General features: G+C 42.4%; 1 protein-coding gene across 5 annotated transcripts in view; it reads right to left on the minus strand.

Moving 5' to 3' along the window:
• The window catches only part of LOC109515009 (dedicator of cytokinesis protein 3), a 69,489-nt gene that overhangs the window by 37,761 nt on the left and 11,120 nt on the right, over positions 1-20,608 (minus strand). For 3 of the 5 annotated variants that reach the window (XM_019868539.1, XM_019868538.1, XM_019868537.1), the window contains exons 2-14: positions 19,690-19,773; positions 18,173-18,213; positions 14,706-14,761; positions 13,959-14,015; positions 12,120-12,216; positions 7,845-7,993; positions 5,374-5,458; positions 3,917-3,958; positions 2,922-3,076; positions 2,768-2,849; positions 2,601-2,661; positions 2,161-2,308; positions 794-882 (exon numbers count right to left, since the gene is read on the minus strand). In XM_019868539.1, coding sequence (XP_019724098.1) covers positions 794-882; positions 2,161-2,308; positions 2,601-2,661; positions 2,768-2,849; positions 2,922-3,076; positions 3,917-3,958; positions 5,374-5,458; positions 7,845-7,993; positions 12,120-12,216; positions 13,959-14,015; positions 14,706-14,761; positions 18,173-18,213; positions 19,690-19,773 — 1,146 coding nt within the window. Of the gene's footprint in view, positions 1-793; positions 883-2,160; positions 2,309-2,600; positions 2,662-2,767; positions 2,850-2,921; positions 3,077-3,916; positions 3,959-5,373; positions 5,459-7,844; positions 7,994-12,119; positions 12,217-13,958; positions 14,016-14,705; positions 14,762-18,172; positions 18,214-19,689; positions 19,774-20,608 lie in introns of those variants that run through there. The other 2 variants (XM_019868540.1, XM_019868541.1) reach the window with 2 other exon arrangements.

A 20,608-nucleotide genomic window follows, 5' to 3' on the forward strand; every position in this document is an offset into this window, starting at 1 on the left:
CTTTACACGCTATTTAAACTGCCGATCGCGAACGGAACAAACTGTGATTGAAACTAACTGTGATGCCGCTCTTTATTCGTTGCGCTAACTGTCACCTGTCAGTGGCAGACCCGCCCCTTTTAAAGCGCCAGCTTAATCCATCAATATGCGTTTCCCTGGATGGAATTTATATGATTCCTTCGTGGTTTTTGCGATCCTCGGTCCCACTTTATACCTGTGGACAAGGGATTCGAGGCTCCAATCCCTCATTGTGTCCAAGGACCGGCAACCCGAGGCCAAGGCCAAGGCCAAGGAATTGACTCCCAAGGCCAAGGCCAAGGACCAAGGACCGATCTTCGGTCCTCGAGCCGGTCCTCGAGGCCAAGGACCGGCTCGAGGAACACATCACTGTTAGACAGAGACACCACATAACTGTTGAATGTTAAAACGTCAGTAACTCTCTAAGGAGTTTTATATCTGAGTAAAACGTATTCCATGTTTGAAAAAAATATACGTAATAGCAATAAAACACATTTTCATCACAGCTGCAAAACTTTGCGATATTATCAAGTATCAACACTTGGAATTAGCGAGTATTGATATGTAAGTCCTTCTATTCGATCTGAAAAAAAATGGCATGGGTACATCCCAAATGTCATTGTTTTAACTAAATTTCAACTAGTGACAGAGGGAGGTATAAATGACTCATCATGTGGTTTAGAAAAAACACATGGTGAAGATCACACCATATGTTGCAAAAACAGTGATGACATCTCCAATGGAGGCAATGCATACTCAGAAGCCCGGCGTTTACCGTAATTGGTGCTGGGAGCCGAGTATTTGGTGTTGGACTTGCGGATGATGTTTTCATGGACCTGGTACCACTCGTTTTCGTTGTTACATCTGGAGAGAAAAACAGGCAGGTAGGGCAGTTGGCAGCAAAGCCATTAGCGGAACAGATGGGCGAGGAGGAATTGTGCACATGGGAACTGCACGAACAGCATGTGTCCCTGAGCAGATTTCCTCCTGGAGAAAAGGTAGCAGCATGGGGGAGTTGCTATCAAGTAGCACGTCAGCCCCAACGCTCACAAGCACTAAGCAAAGCTGACAGGCAGCTCTCGACCAGTCTTTTTCATTACTGTGGGCCTGTAGGCCCCTGGGAAAGACATGGGGAAACGCATAGACAGGAGCCTTATAGGAGCCGACAGTTTGGAGGCAGCACAGCATTGAATCACGGCTTGCGTTTTAAAAGCAAGGACCCGTTGCCTTAGCAGAGGCGTCCACTAAAACAGCTCTTTGTTCTGGAGACCTTTGTTCCAAACAAAATCCCCTGAAACGCAACCACGTTACTGAGATAGCGTGTCTCAGTGACCTCTGCCCGAGAGCAGACATATTGTCACAGTTGAGAAACTGTGAAAAATGCTGAGCTGTTTTTATCATTTTGATTGGCACACAAGCTCAGCGATCTGTGCAGGGTGCCTCGCCTTTGTCTTTCTCGAAGACCCTGCCAACCAGCAAAAACAGAGATTTGGTTGGAAATACATGATAAATATTTGAAGATAATTGCTGAAAACATAAAAAGAGGCTGAGAACTGTGTAGTGCAGAATTGTGGAAATGCACCGGAGTGGTAACGGGGAACTACTAAACCCCAAAAATGTTAAAGAACAATACATTGCACAATGGAACCTCGGGTCACAAATTTGATTCTTTCCGTCACCCCGTTCTCAACATTCATTCCGAAAAATTCACCGAGGTCATGTTTCCCATTGAAACGAATGGAAATGTAATCATTCTCTTTCAGCTGCATTACAATGTTGTATTTACCTCATGTCGATCGATGTGTAGTTAAAAATAAATGTGCAGTATAGAAACAGGTGAAAACCCATTTATGATGAGCAAATAACAGCGAGTATGTGAGCAAATTACTGTGCAGTGTCTTTCCTACTAGCCCAAAATGGCCAAAGCCTCTCACAATGCAGTGCAGCTTTTCCATTGCATTGTGGAATGTGGCATCCACTTTGGGGAACAAACAAAGATACCTGAGGCACAGAGACAATGACGTTTATGTGGTGCGAGAAATAGCACCAAATTCTAGGTCTTCCGCAGCAATGCCAAGACGGTTCAGAAATTGGAAATGGTATTCAAGTACAAGTGTGTGTGCGTTGTGCTGCGAGACTCACGTATAAACTTTGAGCACAAAGTCCTTCTCCTCTTTGAGGTCAGTGATGGTGTGGAAAACGTCACTCATAGCAAGAACAGCGCAGCCATACGGTCGTCGGTACATCACATGAGGTGGGCCTTTCTTTGAGTCGTTCAGAAGCATACGACCTGGGGAAAGCCACAAAAAAAAAAAAGAACTTCACTGCGAGGACACTAATAAATATAATTGCATACATGGTTGGGTAGCGCAATCATGGCCAAAATGATTCACAAATGCTCCCAAATATTTTGATCAATATTATAGTCACGGTTATGAATCCAAGTTTTTCACAATGTCAGGGAAAACATCTGTATTTTTAAACGACATGCAGAAAAGTTCATTGAATAATGGCAGCCAAAACGATGATCCCGATTAAAATGTGTTGAACTGAGTAGCCCTAACACACGGTTAGTACCGTACCAGTTCTCATGACATGTGCCACAATGTACAGGTCTCTCTTCAAGTCTTTACTGCTTAGGTCCTGCAGAGCAACATGGAAAAGTCAGAGTGAAAACAAAACATTCACTGTTGCTTCTAAGCCTCTTGAATTGAATTGAATGGAATGGGTGGAAAGGGGAAAGCGTTACCGTGAAGAGAGCACAAAGACGATCAACCTTCTCGGGATTCTTTGGTCCTCCATTTTTGTTGAGTTTCACCATGAACTTTTCACTGCAAAGCCATCACGTTTACTGATCCGTGTTCATGCACTCATCCGGTCATGTGCCAGAGGTGTACGTCTACCTGATCTGTTTGGCCTCTCGGGTGTCATACAGGGAAAAGAAGACGTCAGCGTCCTCGCTGATACTGTTGTAAGTGAAGCTCTTCAGATTGATGAATAGGTGGTGTGACACCGGGACACGGCAACTGTCGCCGTGGCGTTGTCTCACGTTATCGGCCTGGCAAGAAAAGGAGAAACTCAGGGAACAACTACTGCGAGTAAAGTCAAACTCTGTATTCAGTGCTGCTCCAGTCGATTGGCGATCAAAAGAGGAGGGGCTCATGAAATTTTGATGTGGAGGCAGAAGCAGTTTTTGGTGTTTGAACATTGCAAGAGGGTCATTTTTAGATATGTTCCTGAATTTCCTGAATGAATTATGCATCCATCATAGAGACGGATTTCAAGCAGAGGTAGCTGTGATGCCGTACATTTGGGCGCTGATCTAAATTACAGCTGTTGAGTCGAGTTGCTGTCCACTCCAGTCCACACTCTACTGCACTGTTATTTGTAATGGCACGCTGTTTACACTACAAGTGATCCCCATCGGCGTAAACAGCATATACGTGAAGCGGGGGTGCTCCAAGAAAAAAATGGAAGGTTGCCAGGGCAGCTTTGAATCTTTCCACAGTCATTCATTCGACACTAAAAGTAGAAATGTGACAAGAACAAGTCTGTCAACGGGATGAGCCTGGCTGGCATGGCCACTTGAGCTTGAGTCCAACACACCAAGAATTTGAATAATTAGATGAAGGGTTCCGGAGTGTCGGAAAAATGGCCTTCAGAAACACCTTCAGATGAGGGTAAAATCGTAAACCTTGATCACTTTTCAGCACATCTCGGCCCTTTCGTTTGGTCTGCGACTCAAGGAACCCGTGGTCAGATTGGCTGACAAGTTTCAGCTCAAAATATCCACCGAGTAACGGCTCCGACGGCACCACTTGCCTTAAAAACTCGATCACAAATGGCCCTCTATTATCACTGGACAACAAATGAAAAAAAAATGTTGAGTTGCGTTTACCTGGTTTGTGCTTTGCTGACCACAGTGTCTGCTGGATACATGCTAAAAGGAAAAAGAGTGAAGGTCACAAGCGAGACCAAGAAAGGCATTGTCTCCTCCCGCAAAAGCTTTGAACTTATTTCCCTCATCGCAGCTCCAGACAAGCACGAGCTCATGCCTTTGCCTATATTTGAACTGGGACGTTCGTCACCTACGTACGGCGCCGAGTGGCAGCGAGCGCTAAAAGAAGCAACGTGTGGGAGGGACGAGGACAATGCCGCTATCGCCCACACACATCACAGCAGCCCAAAAGAGCGCCTCTCTCTCTCTCTCCCCTACCTGAAAAGTTGCCAGAGCATTGAGTACTGCCAAAAACAAGCTTGTGCTCATTAAGTACATTTTTTTACAAGGACAAACTGCAAACTTTCTTGATGGGGCATGCGGGTGATAAATAGTTTGCCAGAAAAATATAGGAAAGTTATTAGTCCATTCTTTAACCTGATACTGGGTAGCCAGTATCTTGTACCCCATTTAACATAACCCGCTTGGTAGGTTTTGAGAAAGCAAACAATTTATTTGTGTATCTTCTAGTCCTGGACAATTAATCAGTTTCAAATAAGACATTGCAGTGCAGTACAATGCCATTTGTAAATCACAAAGGCGGCAAGTTAAAAGAAATTAAACGACTTTGTTTTGGTCCCAACTATAAGGCTCGTGTGTGTGTGTGTGTGTGTGTGTGTGTGAGTGATATATATATATATATATACAGAGAGAGAGAGAGAGAGAGAGAGAGGGATGTGCGTACGTGTGTATGTGTGTGTGTGTGCGTGTGCGTGCGTGCGTGCGTGCATGTGTGTGGTAGATTAATTGAAGTAGATAAATACAGTGGCTTTCATATTATTTCCATCATATTAATTCATGGTTCACTTTCCTTTATTTTGGTGTAAGCCTAACCTTTAAGACCAAAACAAAAAAAAACTAGACGGGAAGAGGACCTTCAAAAATTTCACTTATTAAATAGAAATCACAATATTGAGGAGTCGGGGGAACCATTTTTTCAAAATGGTTCAGCCGTAGTATTTTCCTGTCACTTGACATTACATCTGCATTGCTGGCTTGCAAAAGTCACGTGCCTGCAAGTGAAGGACACTCTCAATATGGTGGTGGAAGGAGCATACAGGACAGGTCACAGGAGGCTGTTCCAACAGCCAAATGCGCCCCGTCTCGTGAGTCACCTTCTTCTGGATGATTTGATATTTGGTCCACTTATTTACACAGCCTACATCACATACAGTAAACTCTGTCTTCATACACGCACAGAGTAATGCTGCAGACGTAGTCTATACATTCTGCAGGCAAACGGCATACTTTATAATTTAGAGAGCACTCATTCACATCTTTAATTTATTGCATTTACTTATTCATGGGGTGGGTTTGTGTCGAATGCAACGGTTCAAGAATAATTCGGGACAACATACCAGTTTGTAAAGCTCGGATATGCTGATCTGGTCGGGGTCCACCATTTCAAACTCTTTCCTGGGCACAAGGTCGATGCCAAGGTGCCTGATGAGAGAGAAATAATGACGGTCAAGCAACGTCACATTGCAATGACCGAGGTACTTTTGCCACAGATCAAAGGACGTGAATACACTTTGCGTTACTCAGAGAAAGCAATTTTAAGTAAAAAATACATCCTTCACATGTTCAAAATATGTTTGCGATCAAATGATTTTCTTAGCATTTTTTTTTTTATCAGCAGTGGACGCCAACAATCATGACGGACATCATGATAACCCGCCTCGAAGCAACATGGGTGTGCTGTACAACAAATCACCGCACCCAAAAAAAATCAACCAATCAGGAACAGAAATCGTGACTTCGTGCTGTCTTGTGATCGCAGAAAGGGGGCCTTGTTTGTCATGGAGTGTTACTATAACGCAGCATGTTGTCATTTTAAAGTTGGATAAACTGTGCTGTCAAGTCATAATGAAGATTTTCCAAAATGTGACGAAAAGCGGTCTTTCATTTTTGAAAGTACACCACAGTTGCGCATGTACTGCAGCTTTGTTGACGAACACAATCCTATTCTTGGACATCATGTACAGCCTCAATGAACAGCTGTGATATGTTGACCATGAAATGAGATCACGCCATATCTCATGCCAAGTGTGCCCTGCAGTGCACTGACCATAACGACCACAGTTAGCTCCATCGATGACAACATTCTGGACGTTTCCAAACCTAAAGATGCATTTCAAAGTATTGCTCCTTTCAGATGTGGCAAATCTGAATGCCAGCGTTGCTAAATTGAGCTCCGCCTCCATCAAGATGCACCCCCCACTTGAGTCTTTATTTGGGTTATGGATGTCTGTCATTGCTCAGTTAGATTTGAGAAGCGGCAGCAGACAGAATATGGCCTTCCAGTTCCTCCAAGGAGAAGTGCTCTGACTTGAATCTGCTTGACACGTGCTCGTCTACAAACACAACTCGAAAACGGGTTTGGACAGACAGTGAGGAAAATGCTTCATCAGTCTCGATGTACTAAGATGACTAATGCTTCATCGCGGAGTATGAGCGTAACTTCCTCGGTCAGTTTGAAGATGAACAATATAATTACAATAATAAACTTAACTATGGTGTACAAAGTATACGAGCTCAAGTTTTTCATACAGTATTTGGGGTTGCTTAATAACCAGTGAAACACAGTAATGTAGATGTGTCCAATTATGAAACAAAACAATTATGGGTATTTTGATTGATACTGAAATAATGATTCATAAACACGATTATTAATTGATGTCACAACGATTTATTCAACGACCGAAACTCCAACTTTAAATATAATTTGAAAGAACCGCCAGAAAATGAATTCCGAAAAAGCATAGTAATAATATATTAAAACAATAGCAAAGAAATAGAACAAATAAATACACGGTCATTCCAGAATTTGAGGACATTGAGTTCAGTTTTAAATAATCCACATACAAAATATTAAAACATGAAATTTCTGAGGAAATTTACTTGTCCTGAGACCGAATTGAAAAAAAAAAAAGGAATAATAATAATATGTAAGAATGGCTTGCCAATTTGGAGTACGCCCTAAAGCACCATTTTTATCTTCGACCATCCCCACACCTCCATGTCCAAATCAAATCTCAGATTTTACTGTTAAAATGAATTTTGGATTTCATTTCATTTTTTTTAGAGTCATTGTTTCATGACTGCCTCTTGAAACCGTGGGAACGTTTGTTTTAATGAACATAATATGTATTTGAAATAAGAATTTTGATTCGTGGAACATGCATCCTACAACATGCACGCAAGCCTGTGATCTTAACCTTTTTGGCATGGTAGAAGAAGAGGAAAGCGTTTTTTTCCAAAAATGTTCAAGCCAAAATGTCCCCCAATTCCGGAATGACCAACATGCTGTTCCTGCCATGCAATAAACCGCCAATGTTTCTAAAACCAAGTCCATGTTGGATTTAAATATAAAATGTGTGTAATTCTTTTTGTCGTGTGTTCATTTGACAGGAAACTCTGATCGAAGCATCAATAAGCATTTTAAAGCACGATCACGGGGGGAAGACGTGCATGCATCGCAGGCTTGCTATAAGTAACACCCGGATGATCAGGGGGCTTGCACAATGCAGGAACTTGCATATACATTCATGTTTTTCTCAATTATTATGCTTTTATGATGTGAGAAAGCTGAAATCGAACTCATAATTATATTATGATGAATTACCTAGCTCGATGGTGCGTCTGCCACCATGCCGCCCCCCCCACACACACACTCTTTTTTCTGCGATAATTCTTTTTTTATTGGTGTGATTGTGAATATTGCCGCTGTGAAAATTTTAATTTCCCTCACAGGATGAATAAAGTATCTATGCATCGATTGAATTTTAAGACATGTGATAATGATGTCCTAAGTGAAGGTGAGACTCACTCATTGCCCCAGTCAAGGCGTACAGTGATGTGCCGCTTGATCTCACGGGTCTGGTCCTGAGCGAGGTGACCCTGGATGAGCTGCCGACGCAGGTCGATGAGCTCATTCATCACGTGACGCAGCTTGTGGAACAGATCAACCTTATGTTTCTGTGAAATCAGCCAAAAAGTCTCGGTTAGCACACACGAGGGGAATCTTTGATTGAACTATGACAAAGCCTTCGATTCAATTCAGTTTATCTGGAATCCGCTTCAGGTGCCAAGAGGGTTGAAATGAATGCAAGACAAATGTTTGTCAGGGCTACTTGAGGCAGAGGGCTACCAAAAGAAATTAAAGACTAAATTAAAAACAGCAAAATCATGACTTTTAACATGATTTATACTCTGCATAATAAAAATGAAATACATAACTCACGCCAAAAAAGTCATGTGCTTTTTCACTAGAGAACCATCTGCTGCATCTGTTGAATCACTGCTCCACTTGCCCCTAATGCATAACTTCAGATGCACTCAAACTAAAAAAAAAATGGCAGGCATGTAAGCATTTAGCTTCTTTTCGGCGAGAAGAGTCTACATGGTCTCTAGGGGGCCATCTAGCATTTTCACGATATCTGGTTCGATACAAAGTAAGCCCTAATATCAAAAGGAGGATATTGAATCCCCATCATCAGTCTGATCTGATGACTCTCATTCCACTCATTCCATGGCAGCATCCCTCCTCGTCATCGTGTGGAGAGAGAGTGAAAGCGGTTTGAGAACCCTGAAGGGAGAAAGGCGCCACATCAACGCGCTGGCCGTGTGTTCCCACTGAGATTCCAGCCCACAGGTTTAAAACACAAACATTCCTTTCCGGTGTTGACCTGCTGGTGGGAATTTTTTGCAGACCAAGGACAAGCAAATAAATTTGCCCCTGTTCTCCCAAATGATAAGATACAACTGCAGTACTCTGTCATTTTGTTTATACATTAATGCAAAGATTAAGCAGAGCCACAATACTCACGCAGGGCTCTACATTAAAAGTGGCCTGGTGGCCTCAGGCCACTACATGACTGTGTTTGGCCACCCCTGATTGTTTTTTTTCATATTGGATATTCAATATTGAGAGTTTTAGACACTTCAAAATTGATCAATCATCACTGATCTTTTCACTGCTTGAATCCTTCCATGAGGAATGGCTTGAACAAGATCTAAAAATGTCAAATGTTAAATATTCAGTTCCATTTTATACGGTAAAAAAAAAAAAAAAACATTTCATGAAATAAAAACCAGAAATAATATTTTATTATAAAGGCTTAAATAATACACTGCTTGTTCTCCAAGACTGCTCAGGGTCGAAGATTTTATTTGGGGTTGATGAGCCCTTACAGGCATCTTTTCTGCAGGGCTAATTATGTTCATTCTTCAAAGTTATCTTTAGCCCATTGCTGAAGCTAATGTAGCAAATTCAAACTGGCAACAATGAGATAAAGTCTATCGACATTCAATCTGTGATACATTCTATTATTATCCCACAAACTGACCAACTGTGACGGCAAGGTCTTTGTCACATGGGAGGTGAGCGGCCAAACAAGTGCCGTTAAATCAGGGGTGCCCAACCTTTTTTGTCCTAAGGGCTACTTTTCAAGGAGCCTACCCCCGGAGATCTACCAGTCCAGTGTCAGCATCACAACATCACAACCCCCCCCCCCACCCTCCCCCGCCAGATACAAAATAGTTTGAAAAAAGGAAAATCACTTCTTTTCACTTTTTTGAAAAAAGTCGCTCGAGAGGGTCAGAGTACTCGCTAATATAGCGTCAAAGTCGCTAAGTTGGCAACACTGACTTCCTGTCATGACATTTTTCTTTTCCCTACACACCTCGCGGTCACCTTGGGATCAGTCCGCGGTCTACCACGACTCAATGGGCACACCTGCGTTAAATCAAAAATGTTTCACATTCTTCGAGCATCGGAGGATGTTCAATCACTGTCGTGATGCCTTCAGTTGGGCTCCTTTGTCGCCGAAAAGAAAAATGTACTTTCACAATTAAAAAAATAAAAGAATATCAGTGCCAGCCCAGCAACGTATCCTCTCAGCCTCAACCCATTCCGCCTGCCCTGGAGTTGGATTAAGGATGCTTTAGGTTTGTAGTAATCACTTTTGCCCAGTCACTGAAGATGATACAGGAAGTAAGTGAAGCAGGCCAAAATCAATCAAGGGCCTGAATGACAGAGCATGAAATCGGATATGACAGGTCTGTGGGCCATTATCTGTGTCCAGCACCCAGTTCTGGTCCCACATAGATAGCTTAAGAAAAAGTAGGGCAACAGTCATGACTGATCTAAATGAGGTGTACTGTACTTTCAGGCAATATCTCTTACAGGAGTCCGGGTAATGTGTGTTGGATCGGGTGCGTGGGGAACAGCGTGTTGGAAAAGCCTCTTCCGTTAAACCCCTCCGGCGGATGCAAGCGAAACAACAAAAAAACTGTTGTGCTTACAAATCACCCCAGAAAAGCTCACCAATCTTAGATCCGCTCTGGCAATTATTGCGAAGGCCTGCTACATTCGAGGGTTTTTCGGATTTGAAAAGATTCTTGATCAGTGACACACCCCCACATATAAAGATGAAAAATCAGGTATGTAACAGTTCGGATCATATTGTGTGCGGTCTGCTCCGATTACCTTAATGCAAAGCACCACACACATGAAGATTGTCTTGGACCACCGATTCCGAAACAAGTCCTCGGTGACAGAAAGCTCATGTGATCACCCGTGATCTCACAAAGAAAACATTTGCCAGGCCAAAATACGTTCGATTCAAAATTCACTCGATGATCACCTGAAATACGAACTTGTTCGTGAACTTTGGATCATTTCAGGTACAGCACTGTCTGGGGAAACTACTTTGAGACAAAAAGCGAAATCAGGTATGGGTATATATTTTATTTACTGCCGCGTTCTTCTTCATCGGTTAGAACTGGTTCCTCAACCACCATTCCGAGGACCGGTACCGGGCCTCGGCCCATTTGGGACCGGGCCACACAGAGACAGACGTGCCGGCTGTGAACAAATTTTCTGATGTGGCAGAAGTGTGTACGACTCTAGCCAATCCGAGTCCCTCTGCTAACATTGGTTTACAAGACGAAATAAACAGAATCCACCAATCAATGGAAGAAGATGCAGTAAGTACAGAAAGTAAGAGTATCAAATTGACGATACGCAGAGCTGATGGCCAGCCGTGACTTCCGAAGATGAAGCTATTTTAAGAGGAGAAGTTCCTCCCCAAGCGGCATCTCCAGAGCGACATCCAGGAGGAAGCCGTTGCACATTGTAAGACGTCAAAAACAAGGCAACACAAGAAACCTGTTGATTACCTGGGTGCTACTTGTTCAAATGATTCAAGTGGAAAGTCGCATTTGCAAGTAGCAATGATGCTAACGTCGTATGTAGGCGCGCAACTTAGTTATGTTGACATTATAAGGCGTAATTACTATTCCTGATTGGTCCATTTCTTAATAGTTAGCTCTGTTATTTTCTTTCATTCTAAATTTGTTGTGCAGGACAATGACACTGTTTGAAATGATTGACAAAAAAAAAATCTATGCTCATAAAATGTTTAATCTCTCTATATTTGTTGTTGTCAGGACCAGTGCTTTAAAACTGGCAATTCAAAAGCAATGGAAAAAATGCTTGGCAGTCTGCGAACAACAGGTACTTGTCTCAACTGGGTTAGAGGACTTCTTTGATTGGCTACATTCCGTTCACATCACAGTCCATGGAGTCGCTTTTTGGTCAGAACTACTGACCACGTCTAATATTTAACTCATTCAATCCCAGCCATTTTCACTGGAGCAACCCCCTCAATCCCAGCGTTTTACTGGATTTTGACTGATCTTGCAAGGCTTTTTTACAGGATTTACAATGCAAACGGCTTATTCTTATTCACAGATAGCATCAGACCGTCCTCCTCTCGATGACGCAAAAAAAGACTTAGACGTACAAGTACGTTCTTGGTAGGCGGAGCCTAATTTTAAAAAGACGTACAGGTACGTCTTGTGGAATGAAAGAGTTAATAAGATTGTCAGGCGGTCTGGTTTTGGACCATATTATCAAGACACTCTGACACAGGAAGATAACCTTGTAGGACAATCTTCTAAGACATAAGATTGTCGGGTGTTGGTCAAGAAAAGGCAAAATCGGGGCAAAATCCACCCAATTGACGTTATGTGTGTGCCAGGGCTGAGGAATTTGTTGTCCTATTTGTGATAATGTGAGCATGAATTAAGAGCTACTCACCACATAGAGTTGCTTCCAGAGGACACCCCACTCCTGCAGTGTCGAGGTGGTCTCGGTGATGATGGGGTCCTCGAGGGGCACCGCCGTCTCACACAACCTGACATAAACATTTGCATGAAGAGGAGGGTGCATGAGACACACCACCACAAAACACATTTAGGAATGAGTGTAATTCAAGCCAAAATGGAATTGGTCAAACCACCGGGACGCAGAGAGTGTGTCATCAAATTCTCACAAAAATATTTCACGTGTGCAGGTCAGGAGGCGATGACAATTTCGTCTGTTTTACGAGATCTTTAGGCTCGGCCCTGATTGCCTGTCAATCAAAGGACTGACAATGGAGAGCGTGAGTGTCAAAGGTATGGCTCATAAGCCAGAACTGGACCTTAGGGGGTCCTGTCCGACCCATGAACAGAAAATACAGTCGCTGCCATTTTTCAAAAAAAGGAACTGTGTTCTTTGCTAATTTTGTCCAGTGGAGGCACTGACGACCACTTAAAATGACAATCTGAAATTGGGTGCTCGTTGTGATTTCACACCTGATAATGATGCACTTGTGAATGCTAAAAGAGGCGGAGCTTTGCGAGCAAAGCCAGTCTCCTTCATATAAAGTGCTGTACCATCTTTGCAATGGATGCTTGTATTAAAATGAGTCTTTACTGTCAGAAGTATTTTAGGACACTGAAAATTGCAAATTATGCATTCACAGCTTCCAGGTGAAAAGTTGTGGGTTTGTTTGGAACCCATTTGCTTTTTTCACGCAGTGTCACAACGGAGGCGAACCGAACATCTTTCTTGTCATAATTCTGGAGTAAAACAGAGTCGCAAGCAAAAGGAGAACATGTCAACTCAAGAAAGCATGGCCTGAGATTTGAACCTGAAACTTTTTTGTGGTGAGACAACCAGTGTGCTCCCCTCTCACAGCACCAAGACCAAAATGTAGGGAGCATGCCAGTGCATCAACTGTTGTCATGACAAGGGTTGAAGCTACTCACTCCATGAATCTAAGTGATTATCAGTGCAGGGAACACTTTGGGAAAAAGCAATAGATGCATCACATCATTAACTCCACAAGAAAGTAAAACAGACTTCCCAGATTTCAGCTCCTGGAGCGAAAAAGTAGAATCATGTACATTTCAAAGTTGGTACAGTACTTTTTTTAATTGTTTGAGCGCAAACATGAAGAAACCCAGCTGGAGAGGGAATTCCTGGTAAGTTCCACGAGTTAAGGCAACTAAACATTCCTACTCCTCATTATACTTGTATAGGACCCAACCAATTCCATCCTTTATCTGAACTGCTTTATGCTCACGAGTGTGGCGGGTGCGCTAGAGCCTATCCCAGCTGTCTTCGGGCAGTAGGCGGGGAATACCCTGAACCGGTTGCCAGCCCATCGCAAGGCAGAGACAGACAAACAACCATTTACGCTCACAATCACACCTCGCGACACTTGGGAGCGTTCAATCTACCATGCATGTTTTTGGAATGTGGGAGGAAACCGAGTACCTGGAGAAAAACCACACAGGCACGGAGAGAACAGGCACTCTACGTAGGAAGGCCAGGGCCAGATTCAAACATCTGTACTGTGAGGTGGACGTGGTGACCAGCCAACCACCACCATGCCAATCTCGAAGAGCAGTGATTCTCAAATTGTGGGACCATCACTGACTGGTAAAAAAAGAATCTCTATCGTATAGTTCACTTGAACAGTAAATCCCCTTCCACTGCGGGTGTTACTTCCAGACCCCACCCTACCACCCCACAATATAGACACACCCGATATAAATGCTCTTTCAATAATCTTTCTTTTCTCTTCAACAAAAATAAGGCTGACGCTACCTGTTTTTTCCTCTTCTTTCAAATGTAACGATACTGTGCCGCCACCTAGTGGCCGAACTGTAAGCCAAAAAAAGTGAGTTGTAATTAGACAAAACAAAATCTGTTGGTCATTTCGCAGACGAGGACGAGCCGGCATATCTAAAAGATGGAGGTTTGCACCACTGTGGGTGTGAACACATTCTACAGTAATTCAGAGGGGTTGGTGCCCACTCTTTACATATTTATCAATGAAATACGTCGGGCATCCACGTGCACAAGACTGCCGAACTCAGAATGTGTCTGCCTTCGCCACTCCACCAGGTGCATCGACACAGATGGAAATTTGGCGCAGAGCTTTCTGCCAAATTTGCACTTGCACGCAAAACACTAAATACAGTCGGTACTATTTTCTACTGCTACTCTACCCACTTCTGGAGACGCTGAGTAACTTCTGTGGGCTGCATCCAAAAATGACAAACTAGTTTATTTTGTAGACTTGTAACTAGGCAATGGAGAGGGGAGTCATATAAAATATTGCCTGAGGCTGGCCCCTGATCATAACTTGTATACCAGCAGCTTTGTCCTTCTTGTTTTTCAGTGGAAAATTCCTGTCCAATAGTTGTCATTATATTTTGGGCTCATTCCACTTTTACTGAATGCAAGCACAGCACAGTTTAGGTTTGAGTTGATGAACCTTCGCAAAACTCCAATTAGTTCTGGAACGCGTGCAGCGTGCATGTCGAATCTTGTCAAATAAATGCAGCTTACCCTCTGTTGGTCACTGTGGATTTTTTCAAGTGAATATAGCTGACTGGGAAAATACCCTGTGGACACACACAGGGACAGAGTTGTTACACACTGTGACGGGATTAGGTTATTGATTGATTGGAGAGCAGATTTGTGACTGTGTTGTGGGTTACAAAATAGAAGCTGTACAAAGATCCCCGTTAATTGCTTCAGTTCGGTTCCAAGCCCGATATAGAGATCACATACTGTTGAAAATAATCTATAGTTTAAGTCTTAAAAGATCGCTTGCACATGCTTTAAACACATTTAACTTATCAAACGGCACAAAAAAGGCAAATGTAAAATAGAAATAGTTCATATGTTAATACGGTATTAATGGCATGAAGACATTAAAAACATTTTTGATCGTTTAAGCCTCAGAAAATCACTTGCACATGCTTCAGACACATTAAAACGTATGATACATATCTTGAATGTACAGTATTTGAACACAGACAAATTCATTCATTCATTCATTTTCCGAACCGCTTGATCCTCACTAGGGTCGCGGGGGGTGCTGGAGCCCAGTAGGCGGGGGACACCTTGAATCGGTTGCCAGCCAATCGCAGGGCACACAGAGACGAACAACCATCCACGCTCACATTCACACCTAGGGACAATTTAGAGTGTTCAATCAGCCTACCACGCATGTTTTTGGAATGTGGGAGGAAACCGGAGTACCCGGAGAAAACCCACGCAGGCCTGGGGAGTACATGCAAACTCCACACAGGGAGGCCGGAGCTGGATTCGAACCCGGTACCTCTGCACTGTGAAGTCGACGTGCTAACCACTGGACTACCGGGCCGCCCCACAGACAAATTGTATGTATTAAATTTATAGGAAAGATGGAATGACAGGCAAAATCAAATTCCCCCCCAAAAATAAATACATTTTTTAAAAAAGTAAATAATGAATGAACTAACTTCTCTCTTGGTCTCTTGCAACAATAAAGATCTGAATTACAGGCAGAACATTGACTGCTTTACATTAATTTGTAAAAGAGAGAAAATCGGCCAATTTTTTTTTTTTTTTTTTTGGCCAATGCTAAAAAGAGCTCAAATTAGACGATTAAATCATCTGTCCGGTTAATCTGCCTGGCACTAATAATAATGAATAGCATGTAGCATCGCCTGTAATGACATTACAACTTATTTAGACACACTTTTTAAATGTATTAGTATCTTGAAAAAAAAAAAAGATAACTGTATGTTTAACTGAAGAATCCAGTGGGGACACGTTACAAAAAGTGCTATAAATTGCTTTTAGATAAAGCAAAATGCTTACACACTGCACAACAGTTTTCAATAATAAGTGCGCATGGTCTTGCTGTTAAATCTCAAATCCTTTGATCGCTCTAAATTGAGACCATTTATAATTAGGAAAGGGGCAATTACTGTCAAGTGTAAGACATGTCATTATTAATTTACTAGCTAATAACACAAATAATAAAAGGGGGCAAGGAGGGATCCCTCTCGCTCTTATTTCATGACTCGTAGCAGTATATTAGGTCACAACAAACCGTTCACAAACTGCAGTGGACCAATTGGTAAACCATTTCGAAAGCCTTCATCAGGCTCTTGCCATTTCCAAGTGGTAACAAAGCAGAAGATGAACACGCAGAATAGTGCTGAGAAAGACGGTGCCAAATGTCACTTCTGCAGCTTGTCTTTCCAATCTGCCAGATGTGAGCAATTAGCCACCGCAAGTGAAATTAAGTCTGTGAGCACTCGGAGAGCACGGGGGCGAACCAGTGTGGGCAGCGGAGCGCACAACAAAATGGAGGGTTATTAGTAAGAACTGTAAATAGCTGATGAGAATGGACAAGGACAGCTTGCAGTCACAAACACCTACAGTCCATTCCCAGGGAATGGACAGCTCTTGTGATTTCTTTTAACCAAGCTCAGATGAATCCATCATGCCTCAGCCCCTCATGCACCTGTTAAAAGCAGTGGGGAGCGTGCCTCAAAAGCATCGGTCTCTCTTTTCCAGGATTCAACTTGTTCTTCGGGTTTCCAGACTACTCTGCAGCATATACAATTCCTCATGGAGGAATGTTACGGCTGTCGAAAACATTCTCTCATATGTGTTGGGTATTTTCTGCAGTGCAGGTTATTGATTTCGGTCCGCAGTGACGATGTTCTATTGGTCTACTTCCTTGCTTCTTCCCACTTCATATCTTGAATAAAGATGGTCCGTAAAAAGTTGCTCCTACAGGAAAATACAATGTCGGAATTGAGTTCCCTGTTTCAAAGCAAAGTCTCCTGGATTTGGGCTTGATTGAAGGAATACTTGACACCATTGTCAATGATCAAACTGTCACGTGAAATCACTATTCAAAAGTCCAATAAAGAAATATTTGGGAAAGTAACTGTAGGATGTTCAAGGAAATTTTTACCGTTGTTTATGAAATGATGTTAAAATGGAATGTGGGGTTTAATACCTGTTGCTTTTTTTCCAAATCAACTTTCTTTTTAAATGTATACTGTTTTTGTATTTTCTTTCCAAATGAATGTTTTTAAATGTATGCACTCTTGTTTTAAGCGGACCCCATGAAGACTTGCAGTGCCTAAACCTTAGGGGCCAAAGGGAAGAGCTAATGGGGATCCTAACAAATAAACAATAAAGCGAGGGCGCCACACAAAAGTTACTGTAAAGTTTGATGAAGTAAACAACAGTTTGACCTCAAAGTCCAGGTTAAACTAACTATGAAATGGGACTTCACGGTTCAATTATTGTGGCTTCTATCGCTGGGTTTTCATTGATGACCATAATCTCTTGTGGGTTTACCTCACATTTTTCACAAGGTTCTTCACAGATTTGCGGTGAAGGCCAGCATGATCATCTTCATCGCCACAACTACCTGCTAGAGCTCGAACTTGCACCCAGAATCTGCGTTTACTATTCCTGTTCATGTTAACAAGCGTATGAACTCTAATTGGCTACGGTACTCACTATGCTTTTCCTGAAAAATGCCTCCCAATCCAACAAATGAAAGATCCTATTTGTTCATAAGTGTAAATCGAGTGCACTTCTGTAGCGTTTCATCGACACCAAACGGTGCCCAACAATGAAAGACAAAGGCCTTGATTGCCTGTCCAACTGGCTTTCGTGACTGTCTGTTTCCGAGAGTGTGACACGGGCGTCCGTGGAGTTTGGTCAGTCAACATTCCTTTGTGACGCAACAAACGCGATGTAACGTTCAGACTCGAATGGGAAAATTCTAATTCGGCATTGATCTTAAAATCCCAATTCGATAATCAGTTTGACTCACTACACATTCATGCACAGCCCCCGTCAATACAAAGAAAAACATCAACCTCTATTTGGCAGAAATTCACTTATTTCCCGCGAAAAGCGAGAGAACACTGTACACGTGAAGACTGTTTCATGAGAACACCAACTGCACCATCTGCTGACTGAACAACAAGAACAATTTGAAAAAAAGTTACCTTGATTGAAGGCTTCTTAGTTGAAAAGCCTCTGTACCAACCTGAAGGACAAGACAAAAATCAAAACTGTGAAACCTGTCGAAAACATACACAGGTGTGTCTTTGGTGTGTTATTAAACCAAAGCACTATGGTCACCTATTGTGCAACCATATAGAAAGTACAATCTATAAATTAACATACCAGTAATAAAGAAAGATACCGGTAAGTAAATGAACAGAAAAACACAGCACACACTGGAATTTCAAAAAAGGACCATAAAATATTTTATCCACATTGCATTCTGTCTCTCATTCATCACACCATAAATTCTGTTTTAAAATGCCAACTTATTCAGATGCTTGGAAAAAAAAACAGTCACGACAGAAAAACCTTAACAGATTTATCATGTAGACTCAAATTGATAAAGAAACAAATCTGTATGCAAAAAAAAGTTTGAAGTGAAACAAATGTAAGGTTTAAGAAAAAAAAAAAATATATATATGGCCTAGTTTAAAACTGTTTATATATATATAGGGTGCACTGCATTATTAGGCGCATCGAATAGAAGCTACAATAGTCGATGAACCTTCGCAAAATGAGTCCCCATTTTCTGACACATTACGTGGAATAAAGCAGTCACTGAATCCTCATCTCCAGAAAGCATAATAGTTAAGTTCATGTGTTATGAATATAATTACCAACTGTAGTATGACTAACCTGAAATTGACGTGGTTGAACCTGAGCCAGCCTACTAAGTGTATATCAAACTGGCAGCCTTTCGTTTGCATGAATCAGCAGCCAAGAAGCAGCTCTGAGTTTCAACTTCACTGTTGTGTATTTGGCCCACGAACCGAGTGAGGATAAGCCTTCCGATGAATAGATGTTTATTTGGTTTGCTTAATCATTTCAACAATTCCAAATAAACAGTTGTAATCAGCTCAAAAAGAGTCATCGGAAAAAAATTATTTTGCAATAAGCTCTCTTGCGAAATGAAAATGTATCTGATTACTCGACTAATCAATAATCAATCGATGGAATAATTGATTCCAAGGATTTTCGATAGCAGCACCGCTGAAATCAATACCTTCCACTGTCGCTTGTGCAGTCGGTACATGTTCTCCATTGTGAAAATGGCAGCTTTTGTGACAACTGCAGACAGGACTGACCAATCACATTTAAGTTTGTGTTGTACAGCATTGTTGCCAGTGCGACTCTGATTGAGTTCTGTCATTCAAGTAAGATTTCCGTATGCAGTAGCACAAAATTGAAAAGAAAAGCGGACAGAGATGCTGCGAAGAAGACACTGGCGGCAATATTACAAGCGGCAGGAATTCCTGGAAACTCCTGATCGTGTCCAAGATCAAGCAACAATCTACCACACCCTCCAAGTGTCTAGAGGGTGACATTCACAAAATCTACCAAAAGCATGTGGGGGAAATGATTTATGATGTGATGAAACTGAAATTGACTTTTAACGCAAAGAAATTCACAATTAGTTGAGCCATTGTTTGTCATATCCATGCAGGAAACACTTTACCTTCACTTTTCTCCAGAATCTGGACAGTCTCCCCGATTTCCAGGACAAGGGCCTGACATATCGGTGACCGGAAGTTGCAGATAACTGTAAAAAAAAAAAAAATTGAGAAACAAAACAAGAGATGAGACAAGAGTGATGAGCCCGCCTCGCTGTCTTCAGGTCAGGTGACAGAGCTCTGTGCTTGAGAGAGGGGAATTCTAAAAGACCAGATGGACCATGAAGTGAGCATCGAATCCCACCTGTCCTCCGCTCAGTTCAGATGGCTGTCGGCGCCACGCAGTCTATTCTTTCCCCAAGTTTGAGGTAAAATGCTTCATGGGCCGCCACGCATGCACGAACGAGGTGTCGCACCGGGTGGCCAGTCCAAAGTGAAGTTCTTTCACCCTTTCCTGCACCTTGTAACCTGATAACATGATAAACTGTCCACTGTAGTAACTGCTGTCCCTGCCTATCGCCCTCCAGACATAGCACTTGAACAGATTCACAGGGGATACCAACGCAGTTCTCCAATCTCTGCCGAGCCACCGACAGCAGCAGCAGCAGCAGCTGGGCTACACCAGGATGCTCTTGGTGGATTATGGCTCAATTTTTAATGCATCCCGTCGGCCTCCCTCCTCTCACATGTGTCCAGCTAGAGCAGGGGCCCCCAACCTTTTTTGCCCCACGGACCGGTTTATGTCAGACAATATTTTCAGGGACCGGCATTTAAGGTGTGGTGGATTAATACAACAAAATAATATGGTATGAGCTGCATGAAAACTGTGGTGTTTTCGAAATATAATAATAAACACAAGGAGCGTCTAATCTGGTCGCAACACTCTTATCGCTCTGGTAACGTTTAATGCCTTCAAAATACGATACAACGCAAATTCAAAGTGCATGAAAATGACGACTCACCACAGCCCCGAGCTTGATTTTC

This window comes from Hippocampus comes, unplaced genomic scaffold, assembly GCF_001891065.2.
Source record: "Hippocampus comes isolate QL1 unplaced genomic scaffold, H_comes_QL1_v1.1 scaffold41, whole genome shotgun sequence".
NCBI classification, from domain to species: domain Eukaryota; kingdom Metazoa; phylum Chordata; class Actinopteri; order Syngnathiformes; family Syngnathidae; genus Hippocampus; species Hippocampus comes.